We start from the raw sequence: 18,129 nt of genomic DNA on the forward strand, positions 1-18,129 counted from the left end.
GGTACAAGGTACCCTAGATCCCACTGAATTTTAAACCCATGCAGGCTCTTTTTGAAAACCAGCTTTACATAATCTTATGATTTCCAAATTTCTGTCAGATGTTTTTCAATCAGTGTGTTAACTCCCAGCTGGCTTGCATCAGCTATCACATTTACACATAAGAACTAAATTGTGGTATCGTAATTTCATGTTTAATCTTCGTCTCCTCCCCAACAGATTTATTTATGTTATGTAAAGTAGATGTTCTCTAACTTCATGAAATTCCACAGACAATCTGTGCAAAGGATTTCAGCATCTACCATTGATGAAATGAAATTATCATTAATGATGTCTATGTACTCTGATTTATTGTATTTCAAGTTAAAAGAAAACAGTTATTCAGTCTATTACTATGTTTAATTAAAACCTATCTCTCAATAGATTAATTTTTTCACATGCTGATGAAAAAAAAAATAGCAAAACCAGTACAGTAGTGGGCCTTTTCATAACAGGATGCCTTAAACATGTTTTGTTAGATATAGACTGGGAGCACTTTTCCAGAGAGATGTGTGCCTGTATGGGTAGCTAGTCTTCTTCAGTGTGTCCATCATGCATTCATTACCACTTGCCAAAGCTGTCTGTAAAAGATCAGCCATTCTCCCATGCTTTAGAATGGAACTTATGAAATGGAATTTATTTCATTTTAATTCTAGTTTGCCTAGAACCCCCAGCAATTTGATCCTTTGATCCCTAGAAAATCACAGTAATGCTTTTCCAGATATGAAAAGCATCCCCATACAAGGCATGCTCATGAGCTTATTTCTGTATTTATTCCTCACTGAATATAAGAGAAAAAAAATAAAAATAAATAGTGAACAGTGAAAACAATTGAAGCTGTCCAGACCTCTGTCGTCTTCTAGGGTAGCACAAACGAAATCCAAGAGATGAAGCTTATCTATTAGTCACACAGGTTGCAGTGTTGCTCAGATAGAGCAAGGTGGCTTCATGGGATCTCTGGATCTTCTTAACCAACAGTTTATTCTCTCCTTTCTGAAGCAGGCATTTCATGACTGTCTTTGTTTTTACCTGTGCATGTAATATCCTGTAGTTGGGTGTGTCAATGTCAGTTCTTCTCTTTTCTTGATTGCAATTAAAATACTCTGTTATGAAAACTAGCATGCAAGTATCCAATTAGGGGAGGGAAATTTATCATCCTATTGCATCTTCCTGTGAAATGCCAGAAAGGAAATGTGATTTTCCAAGTTGGAATTTGCTCATGAAGTCTACATAATTGCTGCTCAGGTAATGTAGGATTTCCAGTAACTACAGATGTTCAGGACGTCATTATAAATGTAGTATGAAGATTGTCAATAAATTATAGAGTACCTCCGGGATGACTAGAGAATAATTGATTTCTGAGTCAGGTATAAAATGAGGTGCTACAGAATAAATTACACACCTTCCTTCCTTGAGAGTCCATTTTTTTCTCATGTGACTCCTTGTCCAAATACTCACCAGACCTGATGCTAGTTCATTTGTGATTTGGTTAGTCTAACAATCTAAGAAGGGCAGCTGATAGCTTTTGAGCCCTTTACTTGGAAAACAGGGGAATAGAACCTGGTAACTCTCAAGTCAAAATTTCATTGTGAATCTGAAGCCTGACAGCCCATTTTGTTTGCTGATATGTTGCACATTTCAGAAGGCAAATGGACAGATTTCTAGCTCTGACTCAAAAATACTTATTTAAATGTGCCATCTTTGGATTTACCTGTCCTTTTTCCTTGCTTTTCCTTCAATGGCATATGATACCAAGAGAGAGGTGTTTGTTTTTGCAGAGCAAAAGTAATCAATGATGGTGCAAATAAAGTGACTCATTTTATGATAAAGAGATGAAAACTGATCAGTGAACTGGTGTTCTAACAACATATTAGCAATAAAAACGTGATTATCTGAAACCCTTATTCAAACTGCTACTAAGTCTTTATACACAGAGCAGTTTCCTTTGGACACGGTTTTTAGTTGTTAAAGTTTTGCTTGTGAATTGAATATCCCAGGCCCTCATTCGTTTTTGCAAGTTCCCATGCAACCGTTCTAGGGCAACTCTGAAATCTAAGTTCTGAACCTTATTTGTGAATAAGGCTCCAGAAAAAAAAAAAAAAAATCAGGAGACTAGTGATATATTTTGCTGTGTATATGGAGGAGGAGAGAGCTGCATCAGTGTCTTCATAAAGACAATAAATTCAAGGGTTCATTTGCCCATTCCACTATAATTTCTTTACTACTTTATTTCTGGTACAGGAGTGAAAGTTCAATTCTCTCATCTTTTCTTGTGTAGCTAAACTGACTCTTGCCCTGAGCAATTCTGTGCTCCTGCACATGTCTTAGCTGTGACAGAAGAGCACAGTTTTCTAGTACCAAAATGTACTCGGTAAAGTAAATCAAGTGAAGTCATTGGGTCTATAATTCTGTTTGGCCAGGAAAAAAAAATATGCAGACACACAGAGTTCTCTTATTTTTTATTCATATATCATCCTACATTTACAGCATTGCTAACTTATACATACAATCCAAAACAGCTTTTAGAAATAGACCGAAGCCAATCGTGTGACCGTACAGTGGACTTTTCTTCAGTCTTCGTACTCTGTTTGTCCATATTCTGCTCATTAACATAACTTTGCCTGAAAGTGTTTTGCCAGTGAGTATTTTGGAAAACTAAAAGCCTTGCTTATCCTTCCACGAGGTCTTCCAGAGTAATGTTCAAGTATCAGATATTGGCTCTGGGCTGTGGAAAGACTGAGCTCTGTAACACTGTTTGGTATTTGTGAGGTTGAACGCAGTGCTTGAATTTCATTAAAAAAAAAAATCCTATTTATCACGAACACTGAATTCCACTTACGAATAAAGAGAACGAGATCTCCTTTTGAGACTTTGCTTTTCGTTTTGACCACAACATTCAAAATTTATGAAGTTTAAGGAAGTGATGATGATGGAAGAATGATTTCTCTCCTTATCTCTGTAAATCCCTGATATTGGTAACAACAACAATACGTGCTCGTCAGCATAAGGGCTACTTGGCAGGCCTACCCAGGGCCAGATTGTGCTATGAATTTTCCTTGATCGAGCTTTATGCTTTAATCCCAGGATTCACTCCTGCATGAAGACTTGCACTCCTGTTAAGCCCAGATGATTGGTGATAACAAAGTGATTCAGGTATCTTGAAAAGTTTGCTGACCTGGCTGTAACTGTAGGATTTATGCCTCTGTTTTTCATAGGACTTTTGCTCTGTCATCAATTTTTTTTTCACCTTTTGATTTTGCTCTGCTGTGGAAAGGGTCTGCTCAGTTTCTCAATGGCACGACGTGTTCTTCCAGTAGGTAACGTTGCACTTTACAAAGCATGCAATGGTCTGTTTGATGGCAGTGACCTGTCACATCACCTCCTGGCCTCATTGTGCTGGTGATTTACTCTCATGTATTTTTCCTGCTGAATGTTATCTTTCGAGTAGCAGATTGAACTATTACTGTGTTGAAAACTGTGAGCTCTGCTGAGATGTGTCTTTCCTTCCCACAGGGAGGACAGTGCTGTCTACCTGTCAGGCCTGGGAACTGTGGGACTGGAGATGTACGAGCAGGTGCCAAAGCTGGACGCGGTGATTTTCCCAGCAGGAGGCCACTGTGGCCTGCTGGCAGGGTCAGCTGCTGCACTCAAACACCTCAATCCACATATTTCTGTAATTGTAAGTTTCCTTTCACCTAGAAAGCGTTGCATTTTTGATAGCTTTCACCACAGTTTTTTTTCAAAAGGCAGTGGAATCTAGTAATATGCTGGCAAAGGCTGCCAGGGGACAGGGACTACCTGTGTCCACTACCCAGCAGTGGACCTGAGAGCCTAGGAAGCCTCCTGTCTCTTGGCTGGATTTAAGAAGAAATCTGGGAATGCTCTTCCAAAGCAAATGACATCTGGTTCTGTGCTTTGAATTGATTTTTTACTGGAAATGTTTGACCCTAAAGATACCACAGGATAAATTTAGTGGTAGCTTAGTTGTTATGGTAAAATTTCTTAATTTCTGTTGATTACTTATTGGTTGTTGATTGCTTAATGTTTTTATTATTATTGTTATTCTGCTATGGCCGGGTAACTTTCAACTTGAGTACGTGTGCTATTGTTTTCCGTTTTATTGTGAACACTTTGGAAAAGGAGAATTATTTGTGATCGAAGCTAGCAGACTTTGGTGTGCTCAAGAGGGATATAAACACGCATAATACAGCATTGCTGTCTTGAATGCATCTTGGATACATTTCACTTATACTTAGCAACTTCTGCTGCTGTAATTTATAGATATATTTGACATTGCTGATGTAAGGGAATCTTCCTGTGTGGAAGGCAACAGTAAACAACTTAAACATCAGCTATATATATATTTTTTTCTCCAAACATAATTCTCTTCAAAAGTGATGAGGAATGAGACAAACAGGTAGAAGAAAAAAAATCTAGGAACTTTATATTAACCATGGAATGTATATTTCAGAGCTGTGAAATAGTAGCGGGATGGTTGATCAAGATTTATTTTTCCATCAACTTTTTCTGTGAGGGAATTCTTGCAAGACTGTGATCAATTCCACCCCACACTCCAGCCCCATTTACTCCTGGGTATCATCCCATACATAACAACTAGATTAACTTTCTCATTATCATCTTCTATGTCTCTTGTACTATTGAAAAATGATATTCTTGTAAAGATGAAAAGCTTTTTGCATTTTGTACTCAATTTTAATTCACTTTGAAATTTCTCTGGAAACTTGTTCTAAAAATTTTCCTCATCCCTTTTAAAAATTAAACTACGTGAAAAAGATAATGTACATCTAGAATGTGAGTGAGATTCAAATTACCTTGTTACTAACTCTGAGAGGAAACTTTTTCGGTTATAACAGTGACTTCTGTTAGAATTTAATCACTAAAAAAGTGACATCATTTGTATTCCCCAGGGTGTTGAATCTGAAAGTTTCCCTGTATTGCAACAATCCTTAAAGGCTGGCCACCCAGCTGAAGACCAGGCTTGCAGCAATCATCACTTTTATGGAGGTAGGAAAAAATCTATTATTCTTGTGGAGGTAAAATAAAGGTTGTAATTGATTTCTCCAACCAGTCATGTTCTTTTCCAGCTAATTGAGTTTCAACATATTTAAATAAAATCTTGCCTGAATATATCTGTCAAAACTTAATGCATTTTGTAAGAGCAGCTTCTGACACACAATCAAAGTACAATACTATTTCCAGTGCACATGAAATGTTCAGGTGAGTACTTGGAGATATGAGAGTAGTTATCTGACTGCTGTACTCACAAGCAGTATCCTAACCAGTGAAGTCAATGAGAAAGCTCTTGCCTAGAAGGCTGATTTGTGAAAAGGCAGAAAAATATGGCACTTAAATATTTAGACTTGCAAAAATGTTCTCAGGATAACAGCATTTATAAACAATTCAGTTGTTCCCATATAATTTGAACAAAAAAAACTCAGCTGTTAAGCAAATTAAGAATGTCCTGTTTACCGGATGTTCAAATCCCCTGAAGCTTTAGGTTAAATGTGAGCTTTATAACCAAACAACTTAACTCTCTCAGTAAATTCTGCCTGTCCCTGAACTCCTTTGCTAACTGTCATGCTGTAGCTTGCAAATCCAGTGCCACACTTGGTGGTTTAAGGCCTCATCGTACACTGAGAAGCACTGGATTGTAGGATCCAGTGGATACTGGAAGAACCAGTATTTTTGTAATGGGATCCAAAGTGGCAAAATCTTCCTGGAAGATCCTTGGCCTTCTGGTACCAAACTCATTTTTGTCATGTAAAAATCAAGCTGCCTGAGATCACAGAATAGCAATGTGCTGCAGTCATTAAGGACAAAAAACAATGTCAGGACTCTAAAAAACGTTGAACTTTTCTAGAGCAGCCAGCTTCACATTTTTGTATTTTGAAATCTGCAGATGTGAGTGGACTTTGCTTTGGCAGCAATTCTTTGCAGCTGACTGGGAAACTTGTGGATAAAGTTGTTGCTGTGAGGTAGGTGAAGAAAAACAGCAAAATAAATAATATTGGGTGAACATTGCTGTGTATGAAAACTGTGCTGTACCTGACACTGAAGACAGTGAGTTTGACCCCACTTATCTGACCCCTTTGGCCAAAACAATTCATGGGCTGCTAATAAACACTTCTAATTCTTCACCAAAATACAAGTTCAAATAATATATTTACACACTAGAATTTAGCTGGCACAGTGGTTCTAGTAAAAAACACCACTGTCTTCCAGTTAGTAATAAGACTGTACATTCGCCCCCATCAGCACAGCTTTCTATAACACCACAGTGGGATCATTATGTACCCAGGAGGACAGAAGGAATCCCTTCATACATAAGTGTATTGTCTTCAGTTTTTGGTAGTTCTTCTGTTTTGTTCGTTTGCTTTGCTTTGTTTTGTTTTGACACAACTCTTTGACCGCCAGAGAGGAGGACATCCTCGTTTCCATGCTGAGATTGCTGGAGTATGAGCGAGCCACGGTTGATGCAGAAGGGGCCATTGGACTTGCAGCACTGGTTGCTGGGAAGCTGCCTGAGTTGAAGGGTAAAAGGTACAGCAGCTATTGCAAATGGGACTCAGTAGGGAATTGTGGCAAAAGCATGGGGCCGAGTGCCTTGGTCACGGGAAATGGAGGTACTTGTTTTATGAGTGATGCGGTGAGGGGATGCAAGACACGGACTCCTGATGGCTCTTGAACAGGAGCCTTTTATTGCCATTTTTTAACCACTACATATATTTCCCCGTAGCTCCATGCGCTGTCCACACGCCTGAATCTGTCATACAATTGGTTAGAGACCCTCAGACACGCGCCTTGAGCCAGCCAGCAATTGGCCACTGCCCAAAGCTCATGTTTAACACTGTAGCCAATTTACTTTATCTCAACCTTGCTCAAGTTTTTGGTTCTACTGCTGTTTTCCTCATTATCTCTAACTCCAGGGACGTGTGAAACAGCACAAAGCTCCCTGCGAATTCCTTTCCCACAATGCGGCAGTTGCTGTTCCTGCACTGCCAGTAGGTTTATCTACAGCATCTACTTCAGGCTGAAGAGACCACTCACAGGTCAGAAGACCATGTTGAACAAGACAAATGTCAGTATTCTCAAATGACTGGGAGAAAGGCAGTTATGCACATCTGCTATGAGAGTATCTTGCTCTTGCCAGCCTGCTGCCTTCTCTCATCCCACATGTGGAAATCAACCCCATCTGTGGTGGGACCTTGCCTCCTGAAAAAGAAACAACTCGCTAGCAAGTGAGCTGGGCTGTCATCTGCAGTCACTGAGTGACACCTGCCTTCCAACCCCAAGAGCTCCTGCCCAGCTAGGATTACCCTTGTGCTTAGCGTTAAATGTGTGGGTAAATCCGTTCTTGCATCTGGGCATCAGCACTCAGTACTTAAGCAGATAGAGCCTTGACTCAAGATACAGTCCAGAATGTATTTAAATATACGTGTGCTCAAGACAAAGTTTCCAATATACATCATTGGATGCTAAAATGATACTGAGGCAGTTGCTCAGATAGGGCTGACAACGTACAGAGCAGCAACAAAATTCTATTCAGCACAGCTAAAATAAAAGAGGAAATGCACAGGTTTGCCTCTGCAGAAAGAGATTATCAGGGACTAACCATGTGGCTCTTCAGTTGCTCTTCAAACATTTCTATATTCATTTTGCAAGGTTGAGGTGGGTTTAATTAATGGCTACAGAAAACATTGAACTGTTAAGAGCCCGAGACTCAGAATTTCTGGTGAAAGTGCTGTTGCATTTTTTAAATTTGCAATAGACCTAGAATTCTCCAGCTAATTATCTCTAACAAAACTAAATCCCCAACAAATACCAAGTGAAAACAAAACAGCTTCAGATGATCTAATGCAACCAGCTTCTAGAGTCCCACAGCCCACCCACAGTTGATACTGAGAACTAGGAGCTCCTCTGAAATGTAATAAATGTTTATGAAAGGCTGGTCCCTGCAAATGTTAAGCTGATATCGAATATAATGTCTGTGATTTATGACGGCTTTGCACAGAGAAGAGCTAAGAAATAATCATATTTTCTTTTTGCATTCAGAGTGGCAATTGTTATATGCAGTGGAAATGTGGAGTTACATTTGCTGCAGCAGTGCATAGCTCGTGCCCTGACCCTTGATAACAGAGTGTGCAGATTTTCCCTTGTGCTTTCTGACTGCCCAGGGGACATTTCAAAGCTATTGGAGATTCTGGCTCGGGAAGAAGCAAGGTAAATCCAGTATAGTAGTAAGGAAATGTAGTCACTGCATAGCACAAAGATTACTAAAGACTTGGACGTGTTTCCAAATGTCCTCTGAAGGCAAGTCCACAAGTAACTAATTAATCAGTGTGTATTGTGTTATGTTTCAGAAAAAGTTTTTTTCCCTTCATTTTTGTTCCAAAGTAAAAGCAGCTTCTCAGCATTGAATAAGTATCTGACCCAGAAAGCAGTAAAAATAGCTACTGTTCAAACACTTAGAGAAATTGTTTATAATGACAAAGAATTGTTATGATCTCTATTTATCCCTTATTTGATTTAGAGTTTTGGATATCAAGCAAGAACGAATGTTTGTGACCTCTGAGCTCTTCACTGTTGAGGTAAGACAATTCCATTCCCTCTAGCAATGCTGACCTCCCCCTTTTTTTTTTTCTGTTTTCCTATAATCTTTATATGACTGTGGAATTTTGGGGAAGTCCAATAGAGTGTTCACAATGATTTTTGAGAGCAGTGTAATAGATAATTTCTTCTGTGTTACACAGCACCTTGCCTCACCAAACACTTAACAGATATATAAATAATAGAGGACCTGTTTTACCTGTTATTGTGACAGTCAGTCCAGATGTTAACATTGCAAACCTTCATTACATGAATAGTTCCGTGACGGAAGTGATGAGCAAGCTGCAGAATCTAGAACTTGAAGAGCCAGCTGTGTAGGCTGGCTGTAATTGTTGAAGACCAAGTTGCCTTAAAGCAAGGCGGAGAACACCCTTACTCTTAAGGAAACCTCATTTTTAACTAGGGCCACACTTTTGTACCCTATCCACAAAGAGAACAGAGTAAAGTAATTATTCCTTTGCTGAATATTTGATAGAATCATAGAATATCCTGAGTTGGAAGGGTCCCATAAGGATCATCAAGTCCAACTCCAATAATGGTGAGGAGGTGTTATCACCTAATATGATCTCTTAAAAGGATCATTCATCTCATGACATCTCTCTTATTTCAACTGGTTTAGCAAAGGTGTGGTTCCACTGATTTCATGCTGCTACTGTCCAGGTCTAACATGACTTTGTGAAATCACAGGTGGAAGTTTAGGTTCTCCTTCAGTTTAAATTCTCTTCCCCCATGTCTCATACTGGATTTCCATCCAGCAGAGGACTGTACCCTAATTTACTTAAGCCGATAGGAAATGACTTGTAAAGTCTTAGTATTGAAACAGAGAGGTAACTCTTAGCAAATCATACAAATAGCAAATTTGGTAAGCTTTACATTTTACAGCTACTGAAGCAGATTAGATGGCCAGGAATATCTAGACAGTAATGAAGGTCAAAGCTAAGGAAAAAAAATCATCCAACATCACCAGCTAACTGGATATAGAGATCTAAAGGATTACCTATTCTGTGGGAGGAAACTACAGCTTGCCTCTGTGAACTTTCCCTAGTCTTTATTAGTAATGTCTCTCAAATCCAATATGGGAAAACCTATTGCTTAAATAAATGTTTCCACCTGTAAACCTCTTTACAGCTATTTAAATCCCTTTCATTTCATGTTTTAATAACTTAGAAGTAGTCAATGGGCAAAATCAATAAGCTACCTAGTAAGGTGAGGTATACCTTTGTTATATAATCATAGAATCATTAAGGTTGGAAAAGACCTCCAAGATTATCTGGTCCAACCATTATGAAACCAATCTAACCTTCTTAATGGGTCTTTTATTTGGACTCAGGCAACTCAGCTGAAAAAAAAAAAAAAAATTTGCACTCATCTAGTTTCTAGAGAAGTCTTCTCATCACTGAAACTACAGCATGAGCAGACAGGCAGGTACAGGAGGGCTTCTGGAATGGTGCAGCAAGGGCCTGCAAGGTCATGAGGTGCTCCAGCAGCTTGGCAGAGAAGCAGCTGTGGTGGCAGTTTTCCCTCTGACCTCAGTCCTGTTTGAAGTTATGGGGTTGTCTGGCCTCTTCCCAGCTATGGTTTTAAATAACTCACAAGAGACCAGTGATAAAAAGAACATCCATCGCACTACTTTTCCATCTGACTGCAACAAAATATGAATTCATAAGTAAAATATTGTTTTTTCTTTATGATAACATTACACATGGTCTCAGCGGTGCTCAGTTTCCTGGCTGGTTTTGTGTGGTGTAATACCTGCTGTTTGCATACTGTTTATTCACCTTGGGCCAGAAGTCATTTAATTATTTTGGTCTGTTCTGGTCAATTTGAGTAATTCCCTTTAGGCCAGCTTGCATGTTGTAAAAGAGCAGAGGAGAGTATTTTCCACTAGAGTTCCCAGTTGCCAATGTATTCCATGCTATTGACCTGTTGAAAGGATATAGATGAGCACATAGCTGTCCAGCTACAGGAAGGATGCTATCATTCATAAAGCATTTCCTTCATGACCTTGGGCAAGTCACTATTTCCCTGCTTCATTTCCCTGTCTGCCAAACGGACGTGTTTGGAGTGGGAAGTCTGACAATACGTTTGTTCGGAGGCCCTCCAAAATAATTCAGTCATTTTGTTTAATGGCATTCCACAGCAGACTAACGTGGTACAGAATATCCTACCCCAATTGGATAAAAAAAAAAAGAAACTCAGTCTGAGGAGGCCAAGAGTAGACCTGCTTGATTATTATCTGACTTGTGTAATGCTGTGATAACTTGTTTGTGCGAGTGTTCACCGGCCTGAATACAAGACAGTGCCAAAAGATAAGGGCTTGAGTTGCATAAGATACTATGCTCTTTCTCAGGCATTGCATGGCACTGACCATGGGGGCTACCTGCAGCTGATCCCAAAATCATAAACGGAAGTGCTGCTGCCAGATAATTGGCAACATGCAGTGGGAATTTGCTGTATAATTCAGAAAATTGCCCTGTTGTTGATCTTAACAGAAACAAAAGGCCTTGTTTATTTATAGAACTGAAACCAATATATGTAAATGAATTTATCATTTGTAACTCCGGTCATTTGCCTACAAACAAACCTATGCTTTTGCTGAGCATGGTGTATCATGAATATTAAGTTATGTGAATTGCTGGAGACTAACATCTTAAAAGAAGGTGAATATTGTTTCTAGAATTAAAGAAATGGGATAGAAAGGTGCAATGGATGAGTCATGGATTCAAGGAATTGCACTAGCTGGTTGGCATCGGCCTTTACACTGAGCCTGGAAAGGCACTTAAGACAAATATTTTGATTGAACAACGCTGCTCATACTTTGTCTGTTCACTAGTGCTGGCTTATAAAGGCCACCCAGTATCTTTATTGGCACACACAACCTACATATATTGGGCATCAAGGAGTCAAGGGGCACACTGAAATAATTTTGAGTATCTGGGAAAATATGATCTAAAAGGCAAAGTGCCCATAGGGAAGACTTGGAAGTAAAGGGGAGCAGAGGTATCCACTGTGTTGCTCAAGTTATGGAGCACAGAATTTTGCAAATTTCTTCCTTTTGTGAAGGTTTGAACTTTACTCTCCTTGAAATTGAATTAATTCCAATTAATGATTTTAATTTATGCATATGGTTTTAGTGTTGCACAGAGTGATAATTTTTGACCAATCTTTGCCTATATTTTTTTTCAGTCTTTGTCCCGTTCCCTCATGTTTTCTAATTATTTCTACTTTACACACAGGACAGCAATATTCAGTGAAGACTGGTATGTCTTCCATTATCTGTAAGCCTGCTATAAAAACAAAACAAAAACAGGCTAGCTAAACCCTTAGGCTGGAATCAATCTTCCGATTACCTGCTGCAGAGAGTAGAACTCTAAATGCAGTAAGAGATCCACCTAGCTTCTTATTTTAAGTCTTGCAGCAGCTTTTAAAAATGTTGTTGTTGTTGTTGTTATTATCCAGCAAGGATGCAATCTGCTTGGAGAGAAATGCATAAAATTGTACTAGATTTTTTTTTCTTTGATACGCAGACTAAAGGTCCTACACAAACATGGTTCTGCAGTCAGTGAGAACTCTGCTGGATCTAAAAGCCTTGGTCTACTACTGTGGGCTTATGTTTTTTGAAATGGAGTTGAAGTCATAGTTGCCCAGTCAAATTTTGTCTAGTTATCCTGGGTTTTGTCTACAGTAAAAGAAACATCAAGGAATACGTTAAATAAGACAAATTTGCAACACTTACTTTTAGCTCATGAATAGGTTCATAACCTCCTGTAGCTAGCAGCACCTAGGTAAATGTTTATCCTAGATAAATAGAGGACTCCTTTTATATCTACACATGAATATAAGGATTACTCTGTCAGACACCCATGTAAATCATTGTTCTCAGGCAAAATAAAGAGGAGAGAGGGGTTCTGTGAAGATGAAACTGCAGTGCAAATTGGTATAATCTGTGCAAAAAAGCAAGTTACCACAGTCCATGTTCTTGCCTGCCTCGTTGTTTAGATCCCTAGCTGTCATAAAGCGTAGTGTGATTATCTCTGCTCCTACTGTGAGCAAATGTTCTCTCTTCCTTTACTAGACAAGTGTAAAAGATCGGGTAAATTCCTGGAGCAGTTTGTTGTTATTACTACATTTCTAATACACTACAGCACATTACTAGCCATTATCACGTGTTGGATGCTGTGCATGCACAGAACAAAAGACATTTATCCAAAATGCAAGCACTCTGGCTCCAGTCTCTCCAATTCTTTCTGGCTTCAATCATTAGCAAAAAATAAGGGCAGAGAGGAGAAGAGTTAGCACTATAAATCCCAATTTGTTCCTGTGTTTGCTCCCAGAGCAGAGCAATTGCTTGCTGCCAAATATTCCAAGCTGAACCTAGCACGTTCAGACTGGTTCCTCGCACAACAATTGATTTGCTCAGGACAGAACAGGCAGGACTGCTCATGGGGGAGGGGGCTTGTTGCTTTTTTTAATTACAGACTCTGTGAGAGATGAGTATGTGCTCTTAAAGATATGACTGCTAAGCTTTAGGGATTTTATATGAATTATGGAGCAGCTAATGGTATTTGGTGCTTTGGTGCTAAGATATCCTTTGGATACTTTTCGCAGTGTTTGTGTTCTATCCTTTCCTTGAGACAAAATCCCACTTTTTCAGAGGAGAAAGAAATTTGCATCTAACTTGTTCCAAAGATTCACAAAAAAGAATAGAACCATGTTCAGAAAAAGAGGCAAAGAATTACAGAAACAGATCAGAAATGTCTTATTTCATGATGTGTGTTTCAGAATTAGTTTCACAGTTAACTGAGCTCATGGCTGTTTATTGGTGGTAGTATTATATGTTCTCATTAAATAGTTCTGCTAAAGGGTTATTGTTATTTTAAGCTCATTCCAGGAAATATGAATTCTCCAAGTTCTTATTAAGACATATCCCCATAAATACATTTGAGTTGAGACAATTTTTTGTCTTGCTGCTTTCTTTGAAGGATGCAGTTCTGATAGGAATGTTACACGTGGCATCTGTTTCTAGCACTCCATCTTGAAGCTATCACGACCGGTTCTTCTCCTGTTCTGTCGGTTGGCCTGTTAGGATAAACTCTCTGTTGTCACACTGACTTATCTTGGATCCTTTCCTTGCTAGACTGTCACGTTTCTGTGAGGTCTTTTTTCCAAGTGGCACTTCCAGCCTCAATAATAATTGCAGCAGGGTCAGAGGTAACTTAAGTTAGTAGTCTAAAATTTTGAAGTGAAATTTTGTACCTTCACATTGGTGCCTCACCTGTGATAGAGCCCAGATTTTACAGTGATGGAGTAGAGATGTGAGCATGTAAAAGAGGGATGAAAGAAGAATTGAAAAAATGACATTGAAGTTATTGTCTTCAGTGGCTATGTGACAGGATTGTCAATTGTGAAGGCAAGCGAAGATTAAAAATAACTCTCAAGTTTAGGTTTGCCTGGGTTTTGTTTGATGTAGCAGCAGAACAACTGTAATAGAAAACAAGAAGTGATTCAATGAGCAAACAAAAAATCTTGGAATAAAACAGTAACAAGGTGTGTGAATTGAGGAAACCAGCCAGAATGCTGCAGAGATAAGGAATCGGGGGATAAGTCCGTGAGAGAGAAGAAGAGGAGAATATAAAAGCTTGAAGGATGGAGGTTCTGGAGCAAACGCTGCTGAGAAATGTGGAAATGAGGCAAGAGTCAGAGAGAGGTGAGGCAGCAGCAGCACCAGATACATACCCCAGGGAATGGAAAAGAGAAGCTGCTAATGGATGGTTTCAGGGAGGCCACCAGGAGACCAGCAGCAGAAAAGTATTTGCCCAGGAGCTATCTGAGGGTCAGCCTATCTTCTTCGAACTGTGAAGACGATAAAGCAGGGAGAGTTTTAAGATCATGCAGAAGAACTGGAGGAGCCACAGAGTTTCTATATCTTTTTTTTTTTTTTTTTTTTTTACCTACATAGATAGGGAATGTGAGGTCCAGAGTTTTTTATGTCAAGCTGATCTTTATGCTTTTATGAGCACATTTTAGGATTTAGCTGGAAATGCCTTTGTCTGAGAACGCTGCCATGCCGTCAGGAATGCTCCTAATTCTTTTCCCAGGTTACCTGCACTGTGGAGACCAGAGACAAAATGCACACAGCCCAGCTGAGGAACGCGCTCCTGGAACGCTACCCAACAGCCGCGTGGACAGAGCGGTGATGAGCAAAGCACAAGGGAAGGGGCTGAGGTCCTCGGGCAAGCATTTTGCAGAGCACTAATCTCGAGGCATTCAGAACAAATATTATTTTTCAAGGCTGAACAGTTAGCAAGTAGATTCAGGATATTTATTTCCTGCTCAAAACGTAGCAAACATCCTTGGGAATAAAGTTGAACTTGAAACTTTAGCTTAGCTAAGGGAAATTTCATAGTCTCTGCCAGTGTTGGAATTATCAGCTGTTTCACTGGGTTTTGACTAGTGTGTAGAATACGATGACATTCAGTAAATAAACAGGGAGAAGGCATATTTTTTATATCTGAATGTAGGCCCCTCAAAGGGCTTTTGATTTTGATGCCCCTAGTTAAATTAATGCAGCTCCTGCTGGATTTTGCCATATTATTAGTATAGTCATTTTTCATTTCCAGGCCAGAAGCAGTTCTTCATTTGCTGAATCTGCTTCATGGGATATATACATGTGTGTGGGTGAACATGGTTGCATTTGCGTAAGAACTTTGCTATCATGAGGAAAAATTATGCTAATAAAATGCAATTCAAAAGAATCCTTTAACAGATAAAAGCTAATACCATATTTTTTCCCCAAAGGAAAAATGACCCTATTTATAAAGTAAGGTTCCGGAAAATGTTGCAATAATTAAAAAGGGGGGAAAAAAAAGGTTTGCATGTGCAGAATACAGATGTAATTCTTGCTCCTGCTTTTGGAGATTCAGTGTAACAGTGAGCCCATGAAACGGCTATGTTCCTTTATAAAAAGGGGTCTCTCACCCTTTTGAGTTTTCTAATTGGAGTTTCACTGATCATCTTAGTCTGCCTAAAACAAACTCGATCCATCTCACCTGACAGATTAAGTACAATGTCAAGAGTGAAATATATTTAAAGATCACAAGTTACTAAGCAAAGACAGCTCAGGGAGAAGAGGAAGCCCGAGTCTTAGGCCAGCAGCTAATGCAATTAAGAAAGAACACATTGACCTATATACCATTTTCATCACTAGAGATGGAGACCTACTAATAAGGTAACATTGTGGGATGGCAAGAGATGTAAGAGGAAATTCAAGCCCACCTATAAATGTGTGTTCAACAGTTGCTTTTCCACGTGGGCAAAATTCAATTTAAGATTGTCTGCAACAGCACCAATATAAACTATTCCATTCATTTAAATTTCACCAGATTTGACTGAAATTTTGGGTGCAGGTATTTTAATGTGAAGTCTTAATCCTGTCTCTAGAATATCAAGTTGATAATTAAGTATATAAAATAGATACTGTATGTTTAGCAGAGCTCAGCTCAAAATCCAGCAAGGTCAGAGTGTCCTCACAGGCAGCGTGGGATCAAATCAATCCGGTTCCCATGAGCAGAGCTGGGTGAACTATTTTTCAGTGTCAATGAAAATGAACTTTTACTATAGCTTTTGGGGAGAAAGATGCTGCAAGCCTGTAATGACCTTCCCTTGTTGCCATATTACAACTCATAAATTGAGTTTTCTTCTTTAAGACCTCCCCTGTAGTGAAGCATGCGCTTGTTAGGACGTTTCCTTTCCTAGTCCTGCAATGTGGGATTTCTGTCTCTAGAGCACAAACAAAGTCACGTGGAAAACTGGAGGCCCTGGGGCAGGCAAATGCTCTTTGTATCCTCTCTCAATTCTAGTCCATCTGTCGGATAGGAAGAACATCATCTAAAGAGCTAGAGCAATCTAATCAGAGGGTCCCCATGGACTACAGAGAACGAACTGCATATCCAGTCTTATGCATATCTTCCCCGTATCATGTCTATTATTTACAGATAACCACCTATATTTATAAGCTAGCTTGTGCCTACAAGGTGGGATGATGAGGGCAGCATCCTGGCTGTCTCTGTGGTATTTCTTCTAAGAAGTAACAGGCTATTTGTTTTTTCTTATTGTGGCTCAGAAAGGAGCAGGAATGGAGAAGAGACTCTCACAAATGGTGAATAAATAAGAGAAGTTCACTGGTTTGGTATATTTTTGGAAGGATCGTGTTGGTTTGCAAATGAACGTAAAAATTTATCGATACCCCAATGGTTACTTTCTTTCCCTTCGTGCTAGCCACAGCAATGAGTACAGGACTTGGTCACCAGAATGTGCTGTAAATCAGCCTGTCAGACACAACTCCTTTTTTTCAGTCACAGGAGTTTAAGAAATTTGTATAGAAATACATGATGATGGAATACATATTGAGTACTTGTTGCCTCCCTTGAAACAGGTAATGAATCACATCATCAAAGAGCAGATTTGGGGATGTAAATATTTTTATGTGTGTGTATATATATATATGTATATATATATATATATAAAAGGGTGTAATTACCCTCTCATCTCTTTTGGCAAACGTTTCAGGAAATTTTGAGAATGTCTTGGATATTTACGTGGAAAGGAAGTCAGGCTTTATAACCAAAGTTCTCAGTAGTGGCCAGCAGCCTTTGGCCTCTGAATTCTTGATTTATTATTATGCATTATCCTGGATTTCATTTTTCTAGAAGCTCAGAGTATTAGGGATTTCATTTCTAATCAGAGGTAACTGCATTTAGCAGGTCTTCACGTAACAGTGATTAGAGAGCTAATAGATTGAGCATCCAAAAATCAGTGTGCTCAAGATCACCATATGATCAAAAATTTGTTTTCGGAAAAAAAAATGAAAATGATTTGTTTAGTATGTCACATATGACATGCAGCTGGGTTTTATTTTTATTGTATTAAGTATAAACATAAACTGTAAAGTATTATTCAGTGGCAAACTCCTTATATGTTAAAATAATGATACCAGAAGTGATCTCCATTCTGTACTGCTTTTAGGCAAGTCCAATGGCTTTAAAGGTAAGACGAAATACTTCTGGGGGGAAGGGGCATTTAAATGAATGTATGTGATTGGAAAGAATACTGAAATATCTGTGCTGCTAAACTTTTTGCATTATGAAATATAGTAAGATTGTGGCATTTTGAAGACATACTTATGTATTTTTAAATGTTTCATTTAAAAAAATATTTTTATAGTGTTCTTATGTATCTTGAAAAAAACAACAACAAATGAATGATTATGTAAAAATATCTGCAAGTTGTTAAATCAGCAAAATTTACATCTAAGCATTGTATTTATTTTAAAAACAATAAAAATGACATTATGCTGCCTCAGCAATGAAAGGTTTATCATCCTCTCATATGGTACTGGTAGCAACTTTGCATTAAAATTTCAGAGTTCATTTTTTCCCTTTCTCCGTTGTTGACATTGATGCGAAA

General features: G+C 38.8%; 1 protein-coding gene across 22 annotated transcripts in view; it reads left to right on the top strand.

Moving 5' to 3' along the window:
• Positions 1–18,033, top strand: part of LOC308197176 (L-threonine ammonia-lyase-like) — a 48,719-nt gene extending 30,686 nt beyond the window's left edge. For all 22 annotated transcript variants that reach the window (XM_080597253.1, XM_080597258.1, XM_080597247.1 and 19 more), the window contains 7 exons: positions 3,550–3,715; positions 4,965–5,061; positions 5,957–6,032; positions 6,472–6,597; positions 8,110–8,277; positions 8,588–8,645; positions 14,763–18,033. In XM_080597253.1, coding sequence (XP_080453379.1) covers positions 3,550–3,715; positions 4,965–5,061; positions 5,957–6,032; positions 6,472–6,597; positions 8,110–8,277; positions 8,588–8,645; positions 14,763–14,861 — 790 coding nt within the window. In that variant the 3' untranslated portion in view covers positions 14,862–18,033. The remainder of the gene's footprint in view (positions 1–3,549; positions 3,716–4,964; positions 5,062–5,956; positions 6,033–6,471; positions 6,598–8,109; positions 8,278–8,587; positions 8,646–14,762) is intronic.
• The last annotated feature ends 96 nt before the right edge of the window (positions 18,034–18,129 follow it).

Source organism: Anser brachyrhynchus (genome assembly GCF_964034855.1).
Source record: "Anser brachyrhynchus genome assembly, chromosome: 6".
In the NCBI taxonomy this organism is placed as follows: Eukaryota; Metazoa; Chordata; class Aves; order Anseriformes; family Anatidae; genus Anser; species Anser brachyrhynchus.